We start from the raw sequence: 20,784 nt of genomic DNA, 5'->3' as shown, positions 1-20,784 counted from the left end.
CCACACAGAAGTTGGGACCCACTGGTCTGAGCATACCTTGGAACAGCCAAACAGGTATAGCGCGAAAGACCAATTGGTTTCACATAAATCCAGTCACCAGAGCTGGTGACAACTGTCAGCCATTTCTGACCAAGGCAGAATTCAAGCCAGTATCCTACTGCCAAACACCTGCACCATCCAGTCTATCAGAGTTTTGTACAATATGCTATAGAGGACGGCAATATACTGTATTTTCCTTTCAGTACCAACCCTGGACGGGAGCTAGTTAACAGGAGAGTTTGAGAGGGAGCAAAGGAGACACCCCTCCCCACACACACCCTGCCCTGGTTGAATAAGGTGTGAATGAGTTTGTTTGGCTTTCTGGCTGTTTGTTTTTCTCTTTCAGGTTACTTACAGTGTCATTTGGGATTGTGTGTTTGGGCACTGTTTGAACCTGTATTCCCTCACTGATCCTTGATCCTCCCTAATTAGATTCAGTCAGACCATGATCATTTTCAGTAACACTTGCGAGGGAAAAATACTATGTTCTACATTAGGATATGGGATGTGCAAAGGCCAGCTCTGGCAGTACTGCAATTCCATGCACCATTCCACTTCACATCCCTGTAAAGAGCTGAAAGGGTCTTCAGAGATCTGAACACTTTGGGCTAAAGTCAATCTGGATATAAACAGCGGTATTTACCCCACTGAAGACAAGAGGGGGCACCTGCTTACACCAGGGCTTAATTGGCTTGTGAAACTGAAATGGTGGGGCCACTGTCAGAACACAGAGCTTGTTATGCTGGAGGAGACCATCAGTCTTTCAAGATGCAGTGGGGGAGATGTACGTTGGATATTAAGAAAAACTATTTCATCAGGAGGGTGGTGAAGCACTGGAACGCATTAGCCAGAGAGGTGGTGGAACCTCCATCCCTTGAGGTTTTTAAGTCCCACCTTGACAAAGTCCTGGCTGGGAAGATTTAGTTGGGGTTGATCCTGATTTGGGCAGGGGGCTGGACTCTGTGACCTCCTGAGGTCCCTTCCAGCCCTAGGATTCTGAGTGTCTTGCATTCACCAGTTAGGATGAAAGAAGCACATATAGACATTCCCCAGTATAAATAAGACAATAAACAATATCCAGGTGGTAGTAACAAGATATTAACTGGGCTGGCTGCAAATCATCAGGCACTGACACTGTGAGACAGCAGCTCTCCTTGGATCACTTCCAGCTCGAAGAATTTCCCAGAACTGCCAACGCTTAAATTAACAGCATCTCGTTTGAAGCGAGGCCCTGATGCAATTTAATCTATTTACCATTTACTGATGTATTTAGTTCACTGGACTGAAAATGTGTTTAACTCAGAGGGTTGTCTTTTAAATTAAAGCCCTGATCTAAAAGGCATAGGGGAAACACATTCTGTTAAAGATTGCACTGTAAATAGAATGGGCCTGAGTCCTGGCCATGTGCTGAGAACTCTCTGCCAATGCGGTGGCCTTTGGAGGATTACCCTTGTGCGAAGGGCATCCAACTGTGACCAGCTGGCTTACATCCGAGCAGCAGTCTGTCACGCTGGGTGAGAGAACAGATGAGTACAATAATTATAAATGAGTTAAACACTGAAATCCAGAAGGGCCCTCAGCACAGTGCACTAAGTGGATGGTTTGCAGGGTAACATTATCCAGCTGCCCTGTGCACATGGCACGTATGTGGCTGCATATTAATCCCCTATTTCTATTTCATATTTTGTCATGCAGCCCTGACTGGCATGCAACTACTGTTTCCCCAGCCTGTGATTCTGAGGTCACCTAAATGCTCACGTCTCAGCTTTTCCTGGTTTCCTATGACCAAATATCCCAGTCCAGGCGCACACACCCTCTGACCAAATCTCTCATGTTCCAAAACACAAGCACTTCCCTTCCGCTCAGCTGCCAAACTCTCCCCTCACCAAAAGCATGCTCTTGATTTGCCCCTCTCAGGGACATGGCACACTACAATACCTTCTCATGACCCCCCACTGTACTTTACAGGCATCTATTAATCTAGGCTCACAACCACCCAGTGCTGCCAGTAACTACTTCCTCAGGGGAGGAAAGTGAGGCACAAAGTGCTTGGGTTCCTGATCTTGAGAGATGCTGCTCATCTTCATCTTTACAAAGTCTCCATCTCAGCAGATTGGGCATTAACTGACTTGCCCAAAGACACAGAGGAAATCAGTGGTACGGGGAAGGAGCTTAGGTCTCTGGGCTTAGTTCTGTCCCTTACCCACAAGGCCATCCTTCTAAAACCTAGCACCGGTCTAACAATAATCAAAAAACCTCTGACCTGTGCAACAACTTTGTTTCCATGTTCTCATTTTTCTTAATTGTCCTTATACTTAGCCTGAGATATAAAGCCTCAGTGGCAGCATTGTGACCATCCAGTCTGATCTCCTGAACATCACAGGCCAGAGACCTTCTTCATAATAATCCCTTTTGAGCTAGAATATTTCTTTTTACAAAATTCCAAACTTAATTTCAAAATTGCCAGCAACAGATACTCCACTACAACTCTTGGTAAATCATTCCAGTGGTTAATTGCCCTCATTGTTATTGAACACTAGCAGTAAATTCAGCCCTGCACAAACAGAAAAGGAAGACACAATCTTTATCCAGAGGCACCGACATCATACTTCAGTGCTTATATAATTGTAAATAACTACTATTGTAGACTTGAATCCAGCCTAAGACTAAAGTTTTCCAGCCTGTGTGCCATACTGGCCGTAGGTGTGGATCTGAGAAGCTATGCAGACAGAGTGCCTTCCAAAAAGCATTCCGCTTTATAAATATTTGAGTTCTCAGATTTTAAAAATGGGCATGAATAATCTCAGATTCCATGTAAAATACTTGAAAGTGCATTTAATTATTTTTGGCTATGAGGAAAATCCAGTTCTAGTATTTCTGGAAAAGCTGCCAAAGCTACCTGCACTCACCCAGCTCTGGTGACTCACATTTTAACTAAGCTGTCCTGGGAAAGAGATAAAACCAAGTCACTCTGGTTCCACTCTCCCCCTGCCCCCGCCCAATCCTCCACCTCATAGCCAAAACTGCAACCTTCACAAATAAAATTCAGAAACTTTCCAAATCTCTCTCTCCTGCCAGTGATATGCAGCCACGTCACTTACACTCACAGGTCCCCCTGAGTTGTAGTTGCCATGTTAGCACACCTGTGCACTTATGTACATTAAAGTGGCAACAGTGTCACTTGGGAGGCCTTTGGCACCTTACTACAGAATCAGGTTGTCTTTAATACGAACAACTGGCCTCTGTGGACTAGAAAGAGAAGACAGAGGAGCCAGACACCTTTCGCAGTGCTGGGTGTCCTGGGCAGCCATGTTTCATGTTGCTGCCATACTGCCAGAGCACCTTTAAACAACAATTATTCTGTTTTCATAGCTTTGACAGGTAATGCAAATAGGAAACTGACAGAAAGAAGTGAGGAGCTGCATTTCATCTTTGGCTGAAAACTTGGTTTGAGCCAGATTGTTGGTTTACAGTGTTAAAGTTGGACTGCAGCTACTTGCGAACTGAAAGGCTCTCTAAGCTCTGGTAGTACCTTGCATGGAGGCATGCTCCACTAACACATTTGTAGAGTAGCCCATTTCACCGTGGATCACAATTACATTCACATCAGAAGAGCATGCTAAGTAATAATCTTCACCATGATAATCTGTAAAAAGGCCTTCAAATGAATCACATGAATTTATGGCAGACATTCTTAAATACAAGGTTAGGGGCAAGCAGCAAGGCCATCTATAGGTTATAAAGCAGGGGACTACTGGATGTATTCTAAAACTGCCAGGAATGGATGAGAATCTGTATTAAAGGAGAACTTATTTACACAGATAACAAACACAGCTAGTGATTTTGAGTTCTGATCTTTCATTTCTTACCCCTGCTTGTTCTTTGACTTCTTGGAGCACAGTAATGATATCACATTTTGCCTTTACTGATGACAAAACAGACTGCAATTTCTGCTGGTCCAGCGTTGAGACTAATAGCTGATTCAAGCTATAAATAAAACACACACACATATAAAATGCAGCACTGTATTTCTGTCAGGATAAGAGGAGCTGTCTCAATAATAAGCACAGGATATTTCACATGCGCGTCAGATAGCTGGGCTTTAGTTCACCATTTCTGTTACTTTTATGTCTTTAAATTAGGTGAAGAGAGATTTTCAGACGTGCCCACTGCTGCAGCATCTTCACTTCAGGTAACTGACACCTCTGGTTGGGAATATTTGTATAGTGGGAGTGCTGAGAGCCACTGACCCAAACTGAAACCCCTCTATGTGAGGGAAACTACTTGAGCCAGGGGTCATGCAGGACCCACAGGTCTGACTGCCAAGCCTGCCGACAGAGGAGGGCAACTGCACGGGGGCTGGGTGCTTCAAAGGGGCTTGGAGCTCCTGACTATTGCTGCTGCTGCTACTACTACTGTGGCAGCAGCTGTAGCCCTGCACCCCTCTGAAACACCAGAGAAGCACCACACCACTGTTCTGTGCAGCTCAGGGAGCTGGTGGGGAAGGCCAGCACCGTGCTCTGGGTAGCACTAAGGACTGACTGCCCTCAGCTCTGCCCCTCTCGCCCAAGGGTCTTACCCTGCTAGGGGCACTGGACCGATGCCCCCGCCCCACTCACACTTGGACCTCGGGGGTCTGAGGTGGCTGTTGGCCCAGCTGCTGATTGCACACTTGAATCAAAACAGTTAAGTATCAAAACACTGTATCCTTGGTCTCCCTTTCTGCAGTCCCATTTTAAACGGGCCTGGAAATCAGGCCATAGACCTTTCTTAAGATTTAGGCAACAAACAGGACAAAACCAAGGGAGATTCATATACAGAACCGCTATTAGAGTGTCAGCAAATGCAGTAACTGCCATGTTGGGAAAAGTGGCCTACAATGACAGGCTCCATCGAAGGTGGGCAAGGGACAGCAATTCTTTCGGTTTAGATTTCCCCCCTCCCCACCAGAAATATGAAATGTTTCTTCAAAACTGCTCATCACCTAAAATCCCAATGGCTTCACTTCAGTGCCTTGATCTAAGTTAAGCAGACATTCAGGGTGCTCAGGAACTTGAAAAAGGCCCTCTGGATCTCATGGGATCCAGCCCATTTTACACAGGGCATTTCAGCCACAACTGAAATACAGCCACTTCTGCCACGTTCATCAGCAAACAGCCAAAATCCACAATACTTCTCAAAAATAAAGCACGAGAAATCCTGCATTCAACTTCCAGCACAGTGAGGACTTGCTCCAAAGCCATTCTGCTAAAATGCAATTAACTTTAATGAGTGTGATTAGGTTCAGGAAGTTTTGAGAGGGAGAGAAAAAAAACACAGGAATGACAAGAACCTTACAGGTTGAACCTCTCCAATTCAAAACTTTTTTGTCCAGCTACATCCATAATCTGGAATGACTTTAGTTAGCTGGATGACTACTTAGCATGGGTGTGACCAAGTTTCCCATGGTCCCATAAAGTCTGTCTACAGCCTCCAGTTCTGGCTCTCAGTGTTCTGTGCTGTTATTCAGCTGTCATTTACCCCTAAATGTTTTCTAAGAGTCCTGTAAGCAGTGGAAGCGTTGGTATTGCTGTTAGAAAATATTGACCTCCTGTGGTCTGGCAAATTCTCTCATCTGGCACTGGTCAGGTCTTGAAGGGGCCAGATGAGAGAGGGTCAACCTGTACTTTTTAAACTAATAACCACAGAACAGTAAACTAACCTGATTGACCAGCTTTTTTCTGATGGCTGCCTATATGGGGAGTGGTCACCTGGTACATCATCATCAGACGCTGATCCAGGACTCTTTCCTTTAGAACACAAATGATTCATTTTTGCCAAGTTGGAGGGGGCAACAGCTGTGTTCAGATTGGAAACGTTTTCGACAGGCAGGCCGAGTGATTTCCAGGGTGTAATTTCCAGTTCTGTTCTAAAATGGGCGGCTTTGGGTTCCACTGAGAAGTCCTCATTGCACAACTTGTCAAGATCTGGCATGCTCAATGCTCTGAGCTCTCTGAGCTTTGCACGAGACAGAGACTGCCTGCCGTAACCTCTGCTTCTTCGGATGTGGGGTGCAGCAGGCGATGAGACGTGCAGATCTCCTGAAGCATCTTCTCCATCGCTTTTCTTTAAAAAAACGTTGTCTTTGCTGCTGTCTGCTGAATTCTGTGGTAGCTGCGTTAAGATGATGTTTGCTTGCGATTTCTGAGAATATGTTGGACTTTGATTGTCACTGCATGAACTCAAACTTTGTCTCAGTGCCTGCACGTCGTCATTTGTGCTGATGGTGGCTACCCCACTAGCTTGTCTACTAACATGTGGTTTAGAACTCATGGAGGCTGAATGTATGTCTATAGCTTTAACTAACGGTCTATCGAAATGTGCCAGATTCTCAAAAGATTTGATCCTCTGTTTCACCGAGAAAGATGAGGTAGATTCTTGTGGCCAGTTCAGTTCATAATAATAATAATTCCTCTTGAAAGCTTTTAGTTTATCTGAGGCAGGGCAGATATTTTTGTTAGCTAAAGCGAGCTGTTCCAGGTTTGACTTCTGGACACTTTGGGGAATGTGTAGGTGCTCTTTTCCATCCTGGGTGCCCTGGCCATTCAGCACCCTGAGATGGACAATTTTTAGCATCCCTGTAACATTGTTCTGAACCCCTTGCCCAGGGTGTGCAGAAACATCTGTAACATGACTGTCTTCCCTCAACTGACTCGACAGCTGAGCTGGCATTGAGTAAGTTCTTGTTACGGTCTTGGATGTGCTGTGTAGATTTCCACCCCCAATGATATCTACTTGAGTGAAACACTGGCCATCCCCTATTTCCTCAGTTTTCTGGCTGACCTTTGTACTGGTAGCTTCTGCCTTTTCCAACAACAGCTGCTGTGATGAGGATGCTAGCGGGGGAAAGGAGGAGGACAGCTTTACCTCAATGAATGTGCGCTGGATTTCTTGACCTTCTGGCTGCTCTTGCTGAACTGGGGGAGAACTCAGTGAGGATGTGCCATTGTTATAGACTCCTAGGTTGTGAGGACCTAATTGCTGAGTATCACCTTCACGGTAACTTTCAGTCATCAGGTTTACACCTGGGCCATGGTTTTCAGATCTCTCTCTTATATTTTCACCTTTCAGCATTGGCTTAGGAGGGGTGGTTACTGTGGTTGGATCTTCCCTAGCTCTGAAATCACCAACACCTGTCTGAACTCCTCTCTTATTATACACATAATGTGGCCCTTTGTTTTGTTTTTCCCCTCCTCTTTGATGCTCCCTTTCTCCAGCAGTGCTTAGCTCGCCATTGCTCCTGAATTGCTGCTCACTGTTCTCTCCTGGGTTGTGGCTGTCATTTAACACAGGGGTCAATGTTTCTTCACACACAGCTAGATATGGTTTAGTTTCTTGCTCAGATTTCAGAGTCTTACACATTGGTGGAATGCTCTTGCCAGGCTCCACATTTGTAGACAGGTTATGGGACACAGAGACTTTCTTTCCGAGAAGCTTGGGTGATAACTGTGGAGAAATGGAAGTTCTTTTTTGATCATTCCCACTAGCTTTTGCAGGACTAAAGCTGGGGCCTTCTGAATTTGCCTTTGTTTTACTTTTTGTAGTGAGGCCCTTTAGTCTGGGTACCATTTTGCCTCTCTGGCTGTTTAAAATAGTCTCCACAATAGTCCTTTGGGCCATTGCCTTAATTTCATCATGTGATTTTTTCTGTGAGGCTGGGCTCTGTGGTGCTGTAACTCCTTTGCTGTAGCTTGTGCTGGAACTTTGCTGTTTTGCATGAGAACTTCTTCTCAGTGGCACACCATTCACTTTTTCATTTTTCCCTAACAAGTCATAGGTAGCACCAGCTTTAGTTAGATCTGCTGATTTCATAGGAGTGGGTGACCTGGCTGTGTGTGTTAATTTTTGTGATAAAGCATCTATATGATTACTGTCTGCTTTACTCAAATTAGCCAAGCTGTTTGTTTCCTTTTTTGTCAAAGGAGAATTACAGTTAACCTTATGAATGCCCTCAGAAGCCACCAGTCCACTTTCAAATTTAGATCCTTGTTCTTTATCATATTCTTTGTCCAGCAAATTGTTTTCAAATCCATTCACATTCCCACCTGGGCAGAAACTCATATTTTTGCTCTGCAAAGACGTATCATCTTTTGAAGACTCACGCGGTTGCACATATTTTTCATTGCTCTCCAAGCCTATTCTGTCTTCTGTACTTAAGGCACTGTTGTTATGGAAGCAGCAAACTGGATGAATACCCAATGGAGGTTTTGGGGTGTTTTTATCTGACAGAGAATCTGAGAGAAAACACTGTGCAGCAATGGTGGGAAAAGCATTTAAATGCTGTTGGGAGTGAACAATTGAATGACACTGATCTTCTAGTAGAAATGGAGTTTTGTCATTGTTTGTATCCAGTGAACTGCATAACACACAGCTCTCTGTTTGTGGAACTTTTGCCATGTCAAGGGTTGGTGAGGAATGATGGAATATGCTACTAGCAGACATAAGATGCTGAGCTTCCTGAATGGGATGTTGTGGCTCATTATTCATGCAGCACATTTCAATTTGCTCCTCATCTGACTCTGTAATATGGCAAGTTTCAGAGGCTTTATCATCAGACGACAACAAGAGCAAAACATCGCCAGCAGAATCCGGGGTTTCAGTGAGAGATTCTGTGTCTGAATGGGAATCTTCTGCAGCACCATACATAGATTTTACTAATGGCTCATTTCTTGTGCCTTCCGGAGGGTCTTCTGCAGGCAAATCATCTACACTTAAGCTGCTAAAATTCCTAGAATAGCTATTTAAGCAGCTTTTATTCACAGTAAAAAGTTTGCTTGCATTAATGGAATCCAGTACCGATAACCCCAAAATCTCCTGGGTATCAGCTACATAATTCACAGATTTTTCAGAATGGTCCTTTTTCGCTCTGTCTGGCTCAGACCTAGTGGAACAACCTTCCTCTGTCTCACAACTGCACTCAGATGCGTGCTCCTTTCTGGGGCTTGCTATAGTCAGTACAGACTGAGAAGCTCTATCCTCTGAAGAATTCAGTTTGCTGAAGATGTCATCAATACCAGTGATTGGGCTCTCTGTGCCACCCTTGGCACAGCTGACCTCTAAGATGTCTGTTTGTACTTCTCCACTCTTGGCATCAGGTGGCAGCATTGTCCTGTTCTTGACACTGTCTGGATTCTCATTTTGCAAAGTCTTTTCTTCACATTTCCCAGGACAGGTTTCTTTTTCCCCAACAAGGACGCTGCAGGGGTCAGCCTGAGCTGAACCATGAGTTCCTGAAGACAGAAGGAGGTTTGTAAGTCGGTCCATGGCTGTACCAAGATAAAAAGAAAAACAATTAAAACAAAACACTTAACTCTCTTTAATTACGTTAACGGAATGTTACACACAAAATATTGTGCTCTTACTGCAAAAACAGACTTGCATATTCAAGCTACACGTTTCCCTATACCTTTGCCTTTCTTTGCTCCTGTAACTCTTACATTTCCAGAATAATCACATGCCAGCTGGATCAGGACAATATATGTAAGGGTGGGGAAACCTTATTTTTAGTTAGTAATTGTGCTTTGTTTCATTCTCAGCTTTGACGGTAAGTATCCTGTTTACATTTCCAAGTATGAGTACACAAACAGTTGGGCCTGGCTGTGTCATTCCCATTAGCCCTAGGACAAAGAGGAGAAATATATAGCACCAGACTGAAATAAATTGCAGTGAATACCTAAAGACTAGTGCACGCATCAAAGGTGATTAGGTACTGAGTGATGAAAAATGCTACAAATGCTTTGGATTCTGATCCTGCAAGCATTCATGTATACATATGTTCAACTTCACATGTGAGTGAAATTCCCAATTCCCGGCCCATGGGAGGCAGCCAAGGCTTAGTACCATGAGGCCCAAGAGTTTCTGCAAGTTCACTGGCAAAGCGTGTTTGTGTGTGTGGGGGGGGTCCCTCGCTCCTGGAAGGGAAGGGGCCTTGGCAGAAGTGATGGGACTGGGGACAGCCAGCCTTAAGCACCTCCCATACCCTGGCACTGCACTGCCCCCCACCACCCGAGCTGCATGGAGTAGCTCTCCAGAGGTGATTTAAAGAACCAAGGGCTTCAGCAGTTGCCACTGCCACAGTAACAGCAACAATGGCTGGGAGCCCCAGGACCTTTTGAATCACCAGACCCTTGGGCAACTGCCCATTTTCATTGGCCTCTCCCTCCTTGGTGGGCCTGCTTAGGGCTTCCAGCTCTGGCCACAGAGACTTGCTGCAGGCTGGATCAAATTAAGTAGGGAATCAAATCCGGTTCCCACCCTGGGCCTAGGGACTAAGGAATAAGACTCCCTGGCTTGCCAGAAAACCCTTAAAAACAACTGGCGTCTAAGCATCACGCGTTTGAGTCCAGTTAGCCCTCTAAGAATTCACAGCTGAACAAATAAAAGGGTATATTTGAGGTAAGTTAAAATGAAGCATAGGGCTGCTCCTGAATGTGCAATATGTACTGTTCTTTTCAAATACTGTCTCCCGCATTTAAATTGTGCATACAAACATACTGCAGGAAGAGCATAAAACTTCTCTGTGGGAATACCTAGGTATCCACATTTCCAGCAAAATTAGAAACAACTCTCTATCACAAAAACACAAACAATCATTTCAACAAGATTCAAGCTGTACACTTCTGTTTTTGCACTTCCTTTCTGAGCATGAGAACATTCTGATTTACTAAGTAAGATAATGAAATCCAGGCTTTGCCTATCTGAGCACACAATGTAAGCTAATCATCACATGTTCAGAGACAGATTTGACTAAAAGGATCAGACATTTAAAACTTCAGACTATTTTATGTGGAGTCAAATTAACGTTTCATTTATCAGCAAGACATTCACTACAAATCTGATTAAAACAAAAGAGTAGAAATGTTTTGAAATCTGATTGTCATGCTTGACCCTATTCCATAATTAAATTCTCTGACGGGTTAACATTAGATGGCTGAGAGTTCTAAATATTCAGATCCTCTTTCTCAAACATACAGGGACTCTGACTTTTAACGGGAGCATTAGATGTTCCATACCAGGTGATGATATAGCACTTCATGATGACGGGTTATAAATGATGGAAAATCTGGCTCTGTAATGGAATGTTCTATCATAATCACACTGCCCCACAAATAATTTTTTCTGAATGATCTCATATGCCAGCTCAGCAAAAAACCTGGTCAAGCTTTTCCCACTTACATATTCAAAACCAACAGTGCAAGTGTTTTAAAAAAAAAAAAAAAAAAAAAAAAAAAAGAGAAGCTCTCACCTGATACTTCCTTTTGCACCTCTAGTGTTACAGACATGGGGAGATTCTGTATGAATGGATAAATTTCCTGATGTGTCATTCCACTGAGCGGGGTGCCGTTGATGGATAAAATCTCATCTCCTACTGTCAGCTTTCCCAGAGATCCCTAACACAGTTACAGAGAGAAAATGAATGGAAATACCTGCGAGGCTCGCTCTCAGGAGTACAAGCTCACAGTACAAGTATAATTGTTTTACAAGCAGTGCTCTTGGTTTCCAGTGGTTATAGATGGCAGACCACTGGCATAACTATAGTTTGTTTACGGACAAGTAAAGTGAGGATCAGAATGCCACAGGTTGTGGTTAGTAAGTGGGGGTGTCTGATGACAGAAGGAACCTTCCAGACTTTGTGACTCTGCACAGAGAGCAGCTATCTCTCAGTGAAGATGTTGGCAGTGTTGCTTGGTTGCCACAGAGGCTAGTATGAGGAAGAGACCCTGGTCACTTTTCTCTGGAGACATTCTGGCTGAATGAAACATAGGGTATGTTTATACTTACTGGGGGGGAGGGGGGAGGGCAGCGGGGGGGGAAGGGGCACTGTTTTCAATCTTGCTGCATGTGTAAAGATCATAGAATCACAGAAACACTAGAACTAGAAGGGACCTCAAGAGGTCATTGAGTTAAGTTCCCTGACCTCTTGGCAGGATGAATCATCATCTAGACCATCCCCGATAGGTGTCTGTCTAACTTGCTCTTGAATATCTCCAGTGACGGAGATTCCACAACCTCCCAAGGTAACTCATTCCAGTGTTTAACCATCCTGATAGTTAGGAATTTTTTTCCTAATGTCAAATCTAAACCTCCCTTGCTGCAGTTTAAGCCATTGCTCCTTGTCCTACCCTCTGACGCCAAGGAGAACAATTTTTCTCCCTTCTCCTTTTAACCCTCTTTGAGGTACTTGAAAACCACTATCATGTCCCCTTCTAAGTCTTCTCTTTTCTAAACTAAACAAGCCCAGTTATTTCAGTATTCCCTCATAGCTCGTGTTCACTAGACCTTTAATCATTCTTGTTGCTCTTCTCTGGAACTTCTCCAATTTCTCCCCATCTTTTTTGAAATGTGATGCCCAGAACTGGACACAATACTCTAATTGAGGCCTAACGAGTGCTGAGTAGAACAGAAGAATGACTTCTCATGTCTTACTCTCAATGCTCCTAGTGATACAGCCCAGAATCATGTTTGCTTTTTTTGCAACAGCATTACAAAAAGATGTGGCAAAATCAGTCTCTTTGGGTTTAACCACTGACTCTGGTAGTCCACGTTGATGCGTAGAATAAGGGGCATTGGCATGAGCCCAAATATCCCTGATCTACACCAGGGAAGAAAGTCGATCCTGATAGGTCAATTCTAGTTACGCAAATGGCATGGTTAGAATTGTGGATCTGGGATCAACTTTGATCCCTAGTGTAGGTCAGGCCACAGTTTCTTTAGGACCTCGCAAGCAGTGCTGCCTTCGAGTCATCACCTCTCTGCATCTCACTACTAACTTGGGACCTTATTCAACTCCCATTAAAACAATGTGAATCTTTTCATTGCCCTAAAAGGGACTTGGTATATATTTCCCAAAGTTAAATAGTGAATCAATGGTTAGGACAGGAACAGGATCCAGGAATCATGACTCTCAGACCTCTGTTTACTCCACTATGCAATACGCCTTTCTCACCACAATAAAGAGCCATTAAATCTGCTAAGCGCACTATGTTGCAAGGTCACACAAAAATTCTTTATGCAGTCCAACAATTAACCTAAGGGCACACATATCAAGCAACTATCCCACTGTAACACACTAAAATGCAGAGTAGATAATAAATAAATCAACCAATAAATAAACAAACACAGCAACCAACCAATAAATAAATAGGAGAAAATGCTTGCATCCTAAACTGCAATATAATTTTTGCCTATTATAAGCAATGTATGCTTTAACATTAGTATTCTATATTTCTAAATAATTTTTCTTTTGTTTTTAATAAAGTGTAAAAATTGCAGTGACTCCCAAAACAAAAATTACGAATATGGATTATTTCATTTTGGTATATTTTTGCCTGTTGATTTTTTCAAGCTTAAATCAGATGGGCATATGAATATGTCTCTAAAACATTTAGCTCAATGGCATATTTAGAAAGATAAGGAATGAGACATTAGGTAAATATCTCGTTTGTATTCATATATCACTTCTCAATCTCTACAAAGAGAAACCCAGGAGTAAACATCCAGAGAGTGACTCATATTTGTAAAATGTTACCTTTTCAGCTGCTCCTCCTGGTCGTAAACCTGTTACCACAACTCGTATGGGAGTGGCCTGGATTTCCAAATCCAGACCAAATGATTCATCTTCATTCCGAAGCAGATTAATTGTTTCAGCAGTGCTCTGCCTGGGGATGTCGGGCGTGTCTGTCTTTTTGCTGTGTGGAAGTGTCCTCACAATAGGCTTATGACAGGAACCGTGCTCCTCGATCTTCTGCCTTGGCAGATTGCGGCACTCAGTGGTCAACATGCTTTTTACTCTTGTGACTGCTTTGTGCTCTAGCTTAGGGGATCTCACAGATTCAAGCTGTGCTTCTCGGAGCTCCTTCACTCCCAGATTACTGGGATGAACCTCAGGCATCCCTGGATAATCAAGTGCTTTGATTTGAAAGAAGGACAAGTCCACCATTTGCTCATGGGCATTCTCCTCAGGCACCAAGGAGCTGCTGAACGCAGAGATAGCTGCCTTACTGACAGTGTGTTGTGACAATTCATCGTCCCTGCCTTCATCATCGGCTTCAGTGGAAGACAGGGTGATGATACCAGAGTCTTCCTCAGTCTTTTTCTGACTCTTGTCCCTCAGGCTCCTCTGGAAGTGGGCATCTTCTTGCTTGAAAAAACCATCCTCATCACTAACATCATCATCGTAGAAAACAACTCTTCTCTGCCTCTGCAGCGGGCTGCGAACAGACTTGGGGCTACCATTAAGGTTCCCTTGTCGGGCAGACTCCATGTGCTTGTTGAAAATACCAGGCAACTTTCCACTGGCTGGTGAAGCAAGACTGTCTGCTTTGCTTGCTCCTGCTTCTTTAGCAGCTAGAAAAGAATTTTTTGTATATTTAATTGGACTTATTGGAATGGTTTTATACTGAGCAGTCTAATGCAGCCACTTTAAAAGAGCACGTTTGTTTGCAACAGAGGATTTTTGCTGTGTCTGTATACAGAGGCTGAGCTGTTTTCCCATGTCCTCCGCCCTAAACATAACTACTGTTACATGCACCAGAGACAAAAGATGGTCTCGTGATTTATGGGTGCTCCCTGTTCACTACACATCTGGTTTTATTCTCAGTCTGCTTCTGAACCAGGACCATGCCCACAAGAAAAACAGGGAGCATGTAAACATTTATTTTGTAAATTCAAACAGTGGACAATCCTAGAAATTCTGCTTAAATCTATGCAAAGAACTGACCTAATTGATTCACAGTGAGACAGACAAACACACATACATTCACAGACAAAACCCAAGCACGTACTCTGCTTAATTCAAAATACTGGGTGGGCTGAGACTTCCTAGTCATGCCCTTCTTATCAAAACTAATATATAACCTATTCAGTAAACACCCAATATATTCGATTTCGATTTATGCTTAACTTGTGTTAATGTGAGTGGAAATTCTGAGATCCCCAGGGGCTGGGAGCTGGCAGGAGCTGAATGTATTTGAATGAGATAGCTATTGGGAGTCAAAGAGCTATCCGACACACACACACACATATATCTGCTCTCCCTTGCCTATTGGATTCTTGACTTGAGACGGAGAGCCAGTGTGGAAGAGAAACAAGACTGCTTGAGGTAAACCATAGAGAAGAGAAAGATCTCACAACGTGCTAATTATTTTATGGCAGCACCAGGTATTCTGGTATAAAGTTTCAACTATTTGACATATTTAAGACCAATCTAATTTAAATGTAATCAGTCAGATAATCACTAGTAGTTTGATTAATTTGCAATGATAACTTACATTTGGTCAGCTAAACTAATAATATAAATTAATTCCCTAGGCATTTGGGCAGAGTTGCAATCCAGTCACATAGTGTCCACATGACATTTAGGGTGAGTCTATACTTGTGTGTGTGTGTGTGTGTGTGTGTGTGTGTGTGTGTGTGCGTGTGTGTGTGTGTGTGTGTGTGTGTGGGATCGATTTTGCCCAGTGTGTGAGAAGGCAGCAAAAATTACTCTCTCTGGGCTTGGCTGTTGACCCTCTTACTCCATGCCGACATTTAGGGTAAAGGATATTAGTGTGAGCCCAAAGATCCGTGCTCTAAAGCAGGGAAGAAAGTTGACACTGATACAATGATTCTAGCTAAGTGGTGTAGCTATAATTGCATATCTGAGATTGACTTTGATCCCTAGTGTAGACCAGACCTTAGACTCCTCTCTTCACGTTCTGAAGCATCACGTTATAACCTCTTGGCTAGCTCTGTACCAGCTGGCATTTCCACTGAAAACGAGGCATTCCTGAACCTCTAAAGCAAGCACAACACATGCAGCGGTTCCCCCACATACGTATTTTGCTAGTTAGTTCGATTTCTGTGGCTTACTGAGATTGCTGGGTGAAAGAGAGCTGTCATCCAAAGAACTGTTTCCACTTTTCTGACGGAGCTGCTCTTCATCACTGGAGCCCATTACTAGCGTGTCAGAAAATGATATCTGACTTGGCCCATCTTGTGGGAAGTATTGGGAAAGCTCTGTTTCAGAACTGACAGAGCCCTGCTGAAAGGAAAACAAATCAATAAAACCGGCAACTGGTGCTTCTTTAGGTGAATAACACCCAAACGATGCTAACTTCAGCCTCACCGAACACTGGTAACTACAGCAAAGCTCGATAGCCCAGTTCTACCAACGGGCACAGTGCCACAGTGAGATTAAGCCAACACTTTAAAACGTAGGTGGCTGAAGTTAGGTACCTGACACCAATATTTCAGCACCAAAAGTAACCTGATGTTCAGATGTGCAACAGGGAGCATTCAGTACAGCAATCAGGGTTTAAATCATTCATCTTTACAAGTTCCTTTCAGTCCATTCCTTATTGAGAGACTAGAGCAGGGGTGCCTTTAAATGCAGCTCCTCAGAGCCGCAGGCTGAGAGTGCCCCGTCTGCTTCATGCACATGCCCCAGTGCTTGGAGGGAGAAGCATGTGGCAGTGGCAGCTCCTCCTCAGAGCCACACGCTGGGATTGCCACCCATGTGCTCCACACATGCAACCCACCACTTGGTGGGAGAAGTGTGTGGCAGCAGCGGCAGCTCCGGTGAGTTGCCGGTGTTTATGGAGAGCCAAGGAGGCTGGGAGTTCCTGGCTCTGGGGGAAAGGGAGGGCATTGAGCCATGTATTTATTTTTATATATCTATATATGGTCTATATTTATTTTTATATATCATAGAATCATAGAACGCTAGAACTGGAAAGGATCTTGAGAGGTCATCAAGTCCAGTCCCCTGCTCTCGCAGAAGGACCAAGCACCTTCTAGACCATCCCCAATAAATGTCTATATAACCTGCTCTTGAATATCTCCAGAGATGGAGATTCCACAACCTTCTTAGGCAATTTATTCCAGTGTTTGACCACTCTAACAGTAGGAAAAACTTACTTCCTAATGTCCAGTCTAAACCTCCCTTGCTGCAGTTTAAGACCATTGCTCCTTGTCCTATCTTCTGAGGCCAAGGAGAACAACTATTTTCCCTCCTTCTTGTAACTCTCTTTCAAGAACTTGAAAACTGCTGTCATGTCTCCTTCTAAGTCTTCTCTCTTCTAAACTAAACAAGCTCAGTTCTTTCAGCCTTCCCTCATAGCTCATGTTCTCTAGACCTTTAATCATTCTTGTTGCTCTTCTCTGGACCTCCTCCAATTTCTCCTACATCCTTCTTAAAATGTGGCACCCAGAACTGGACACAATAGTCCAACTGAGGCCTGATCAGCACAGAGTAGAGTGGAAAAATGACTTCTCGTGTCTTGCTTGTAACACTCCAGTTAACACATCCAGGAATCATGATTGCTTTTTTTGCAAAAGCCTCACAGTCCTGACTCATATTTAGCTTGTGGTCCACAATGATCCCTAGATCCCTTTCTGCAGTATTTCTTCCTAGAAAGTCGCTTTCCATTCTGTATTTGAGGTGGATTGTTCCTTCCTAAGTGGAGTACTTTGAATTTGCCCTTATTAAACTCCCATCTTATTTACCTTAGACTATTTCTCCAGCTTGTCCAGATCATTTTTAATTATGGCCCTATCCCCCAATCCCTGCCTGCTTGATACATCTGTATATAGATATATAAAATATAAATAAATATATAATACATGACTCTTTGCACTCTATCCATGGCTACTTTGATTCTTTGTCTCTACCTGGTCCTGGGGCTGAATGTATTCGCTACTTGGCATTCACAGGGGAAAAAAATTCCACCACCATTATAACATACAGAAACCAATTACTCAGTAATCTGTTAGCAGATTCCATATTCCATGGACCATGCCCTACTTACCATCTAGTGCCAATGTAAACACACTATTGAGCTAAGCTCACTTTTTACAAGACTGAAATCAAACCACAGCCTATGACAAGGAAGTTGGGGGAGGTCTGATAAGTGATTGTGGTCCCATCTGGGAAACAGCCTTCCAGACCGGGCCCACTGCAGCTCACCTCTGCTTCAGGTTTGCTCTGCAAAAGCCTGTAGAGTTTTATTTTGTTTTTGTTTTTGTTTTTTATTACTGATCATGCTTGTGCACCAGCAATATAGCTTCACTAATGGAACCCCTTCGTATGAGACAGGTGTAACATGGAAGCAGCACAATTCCTTGGTTCTGAGCAATCTGAATCTTTGGCAAAATCTGATCCTAATAAGTCATTTTTGTGTTGTACTTTAATTCTTTTACCCGACTTGCTGGCTCCAGGAATCGTTTCATTGTCCAGCTCAGGGGTGATGAGGCCTCGACTTGTCTGGCCTTCACACTAGGGGATGGACTTTTCTGCAGAACCCCTGTTAAACATGATTCAACAGGAAATACAAAATTAAAGACACAGAATATATACACAAGCCAGCAGAGTACTGGTCTGTCTAGATATTTATACAGTGCTCATCACCATATCATCCAAGTCCCTTTAAAATCAAGTGTTATTTCATTTACCAGCTGGGGGAATCCAGGCAGTAGCCGTGGTGGTCCAGCTCCTGGCTCCCCCTGCTGCGGGAAAACAATTGGCTGCTGTGCCGCTGTGCGGGTCTGGCTTCTTGCTGCCATACCCATAGGGAGCCAGAACTGGGGGCAGCCACCTGCACTAGTAAAAAAGTGGAATAGGGGCAATTAGCCCCTTTGGCAAAATCAATCAGGATGCTGGGACAGCACCCAAAATACACGGCTGTCCTACCCAAAATGGGACGGATGGTCACCGCAGCCATGTTGAAAATTTGTCAGCAGCCCAAAGACCATAACTAATTTGTTAAAAATGAACTAGACTATTGCTGTTCTTTTTTGGGGGGGGGTTTTGACATCACATTCTTTTTTTGTATGTGACCTGTACAACCTACCAGTCGAAGAATGCAACACTCGGACCTGATCCATTAGATCAGGATGCAGCAGTAACCTCCTCATACTCTGTTTCTTATGGTGACTGGGGCCTCAGAGATATCACATAGTGCTAAGGATAAGGGCTATGTAGCAGCTATGACTAAAACGCATAATGTTTTATTTAATATTGTACTTTGAACGATTCCTCAATAGGAGTTTCAAATGGTTACAACTCCAGAAGTCCTAACAGTACTTAGCAATGGACAAGATCAAGGAAGAGGTAGAAGGGACATCTGTGCATGGGTAAAGAATTAACAACTTGAGGTTCACAGAGGATATAGCTATCATTGAGGAAGATGAGGAGAAGCTAGTGAAAATGATCTAGGTGTTAAACGAGGAAGGGAAGCAGTATGAACTGATTATGAACATCGACAAAAACAAAACCCAGTGGTATCTGGAAATAAGGAAATAGGAAGGAAGATCAGTGTAGATTGGATTGAACTAAAGAACACAGAAAAGTTCACACATCTGGGGAGCAATATAACGTGTGACCTAGACTGTAAGAAGGAAATAGCGACTGGAATAGTGAAAGCAAGAGCAAGTTTGAAGGCGATGGATAAGATCTGGAAAAGCAAAGTGATTAGCTTAGGAACGAAGCTGAGTGTCTTGAAAACGTGTGTATTCAGCAGCAAGTTGTATGGATATGAGACATGGGTGATAACGAAATATTTGAAGAAAAGAATATTGGCGTTTGAGAGGAGTTGTTATAGGAAGATCCTGAGAATGGGATGGATGCAGAAGATCACCAATGAGGAATTATATAGGAAGATACACCCAAAAGAGAACCTGCTGCCGAAGGTTATACAACAGAAGTTACAGCTATTTGGACATATTTGTGGAATGAATGATGAACAAAAAATCAAGACTTTGGTATTTGGCATAATGGAGGGTTCGAACAGGAGAAGCAGATCCTACAGAGAATGGGTAGATGATAATAATACAGTGGTGCGAAGCTAGTCTACAGAAACTAAGCCACTCTGCATTGGATGGCAAAAGATGGAAGGAAATAGTGAGAGAGGCAACAGACACCAACAGGTGCTGAGCCCATGGTTGCTGTTGATGATTTCCATAAGTGTTGCCAGGTATGAAAAATAATAGAGAGATCTGACACAACACAGAAAAAGGTGTTGCTACCTGTGACATGAAGGGAAGAGGCATCCTTGCTCTCTCGATGAGTACTGCATGCTATTGCTTCATCCATCTCCTGTTCAGAAACCTAATTTTAGTAGAAAAGACATGATGTGAGTTGGCTGCAGAACATAAGAAGCAAAGATCAGAGTCAGAGCACCGATCATCACAAATGCATTATTCAATCAAGATTTACTTTTGTTTTAGAGTACAGGTGGGGAAACTTTTTTGGGCTAGGACACACAGACCTCCACAAAAATCAGTCAGGGGCCACACAAGTGAAAGCCAAAAAAGAAAAATTCCCACACCCACACTGATATGGTGCCTGACTGAAAAACAGGACAAAAGACTCTCCTCATTCCCCTCGCATACCAGCCCCAGAGCCTAGGGAGGCCAGAGCTAATCAATTTGTGAGCCCCACCCCCTAGGTTCTGAGGGAGGTGCCAAAATGAGGCATAGATGTTCTAAATAAATGTGTACAAAAGTATTTAGTCATTTGTCTAGAATACTCCATTAGTAAAAGATACGTTAAATTAAAAAAAATAGGAAAAAGCCAGACTTTCTGAAATATTAGCTGACTTTTCTTAATCCCCCCCTTTTCCAAATAAATAAATAAAACTGGTAATCGGTATCTATAATAATTTCCACACATAAAAATACATGGCAGTGATAGAATAAATCAGATATTTCAAATGCAACCTAACACATCAA

The 20,784-nt window shown here is 43.3% G+C and overlaps 1 protein-coding gene across 3 annotated transcripts in view; it reads right to left on the bottom strand.

Moving 5' to 3' along the window:
• Positions 1-20,784, bottom strand: part of LOC142013831 (PDZ domain-containing protein 2-like) — a 185,458-nt gene that overhangs the window by 17,897 nt on the left and 146,777 nt on the right. For 2 of the 3 annotated variants that reach the window (XM_074995708.1, XM_074995710.1), the window contains 7 exons: positions 20,080-20,161; positions 18,256-18,359; positions 15,928-16,099; positions 13,607-14,424; positions 11,324-11,468; positions 5,741-9,344; positions 3,909-4,026 (listed from right to left, as the gene is read on the bottom strand). In XM_074995708.1, coding sequence (XP_074851809.1) covers positions 3,909-4,026; positions 5,741-9,344; positions 11,324-11,468; positions 13,607-14,424; positions 15,928-16,099; positions 18,256-18,359; positions 20,080-20,161 — 5,043 coding nt within the window. The remainder of the gene's footprint in view (positions 1-3,908; positions 4,027-5,740; positions 9,345-11,323; positions 11,469-13,606; positions 14,425-15,927; positions 16,100-18,255; positions 18,360-20,079; positions 20,162-20,784) is intronic. The other variant, XM_074995709.1, reaches the window with a different exon arrangement.

This window comes from Carettochelys insculpta, chromosome 5, assembly GCF_033958435.1.
Source record: "Carettochelys insculpta isolate YL-2023 chromosome 5, ASM3395843v1, whole genome shotgun sequence".
In the NCBI taxonomy this organism is placed as follows: domain Eukaryota; kingdom Metazoa; phylum Chordata; order Testudines; family Carettochelyidae; genus Carettochelys; species Carettochelys insculpta.
This window is presented reverse-complemented; position numbering and strand designations above follow the sequence as displayed.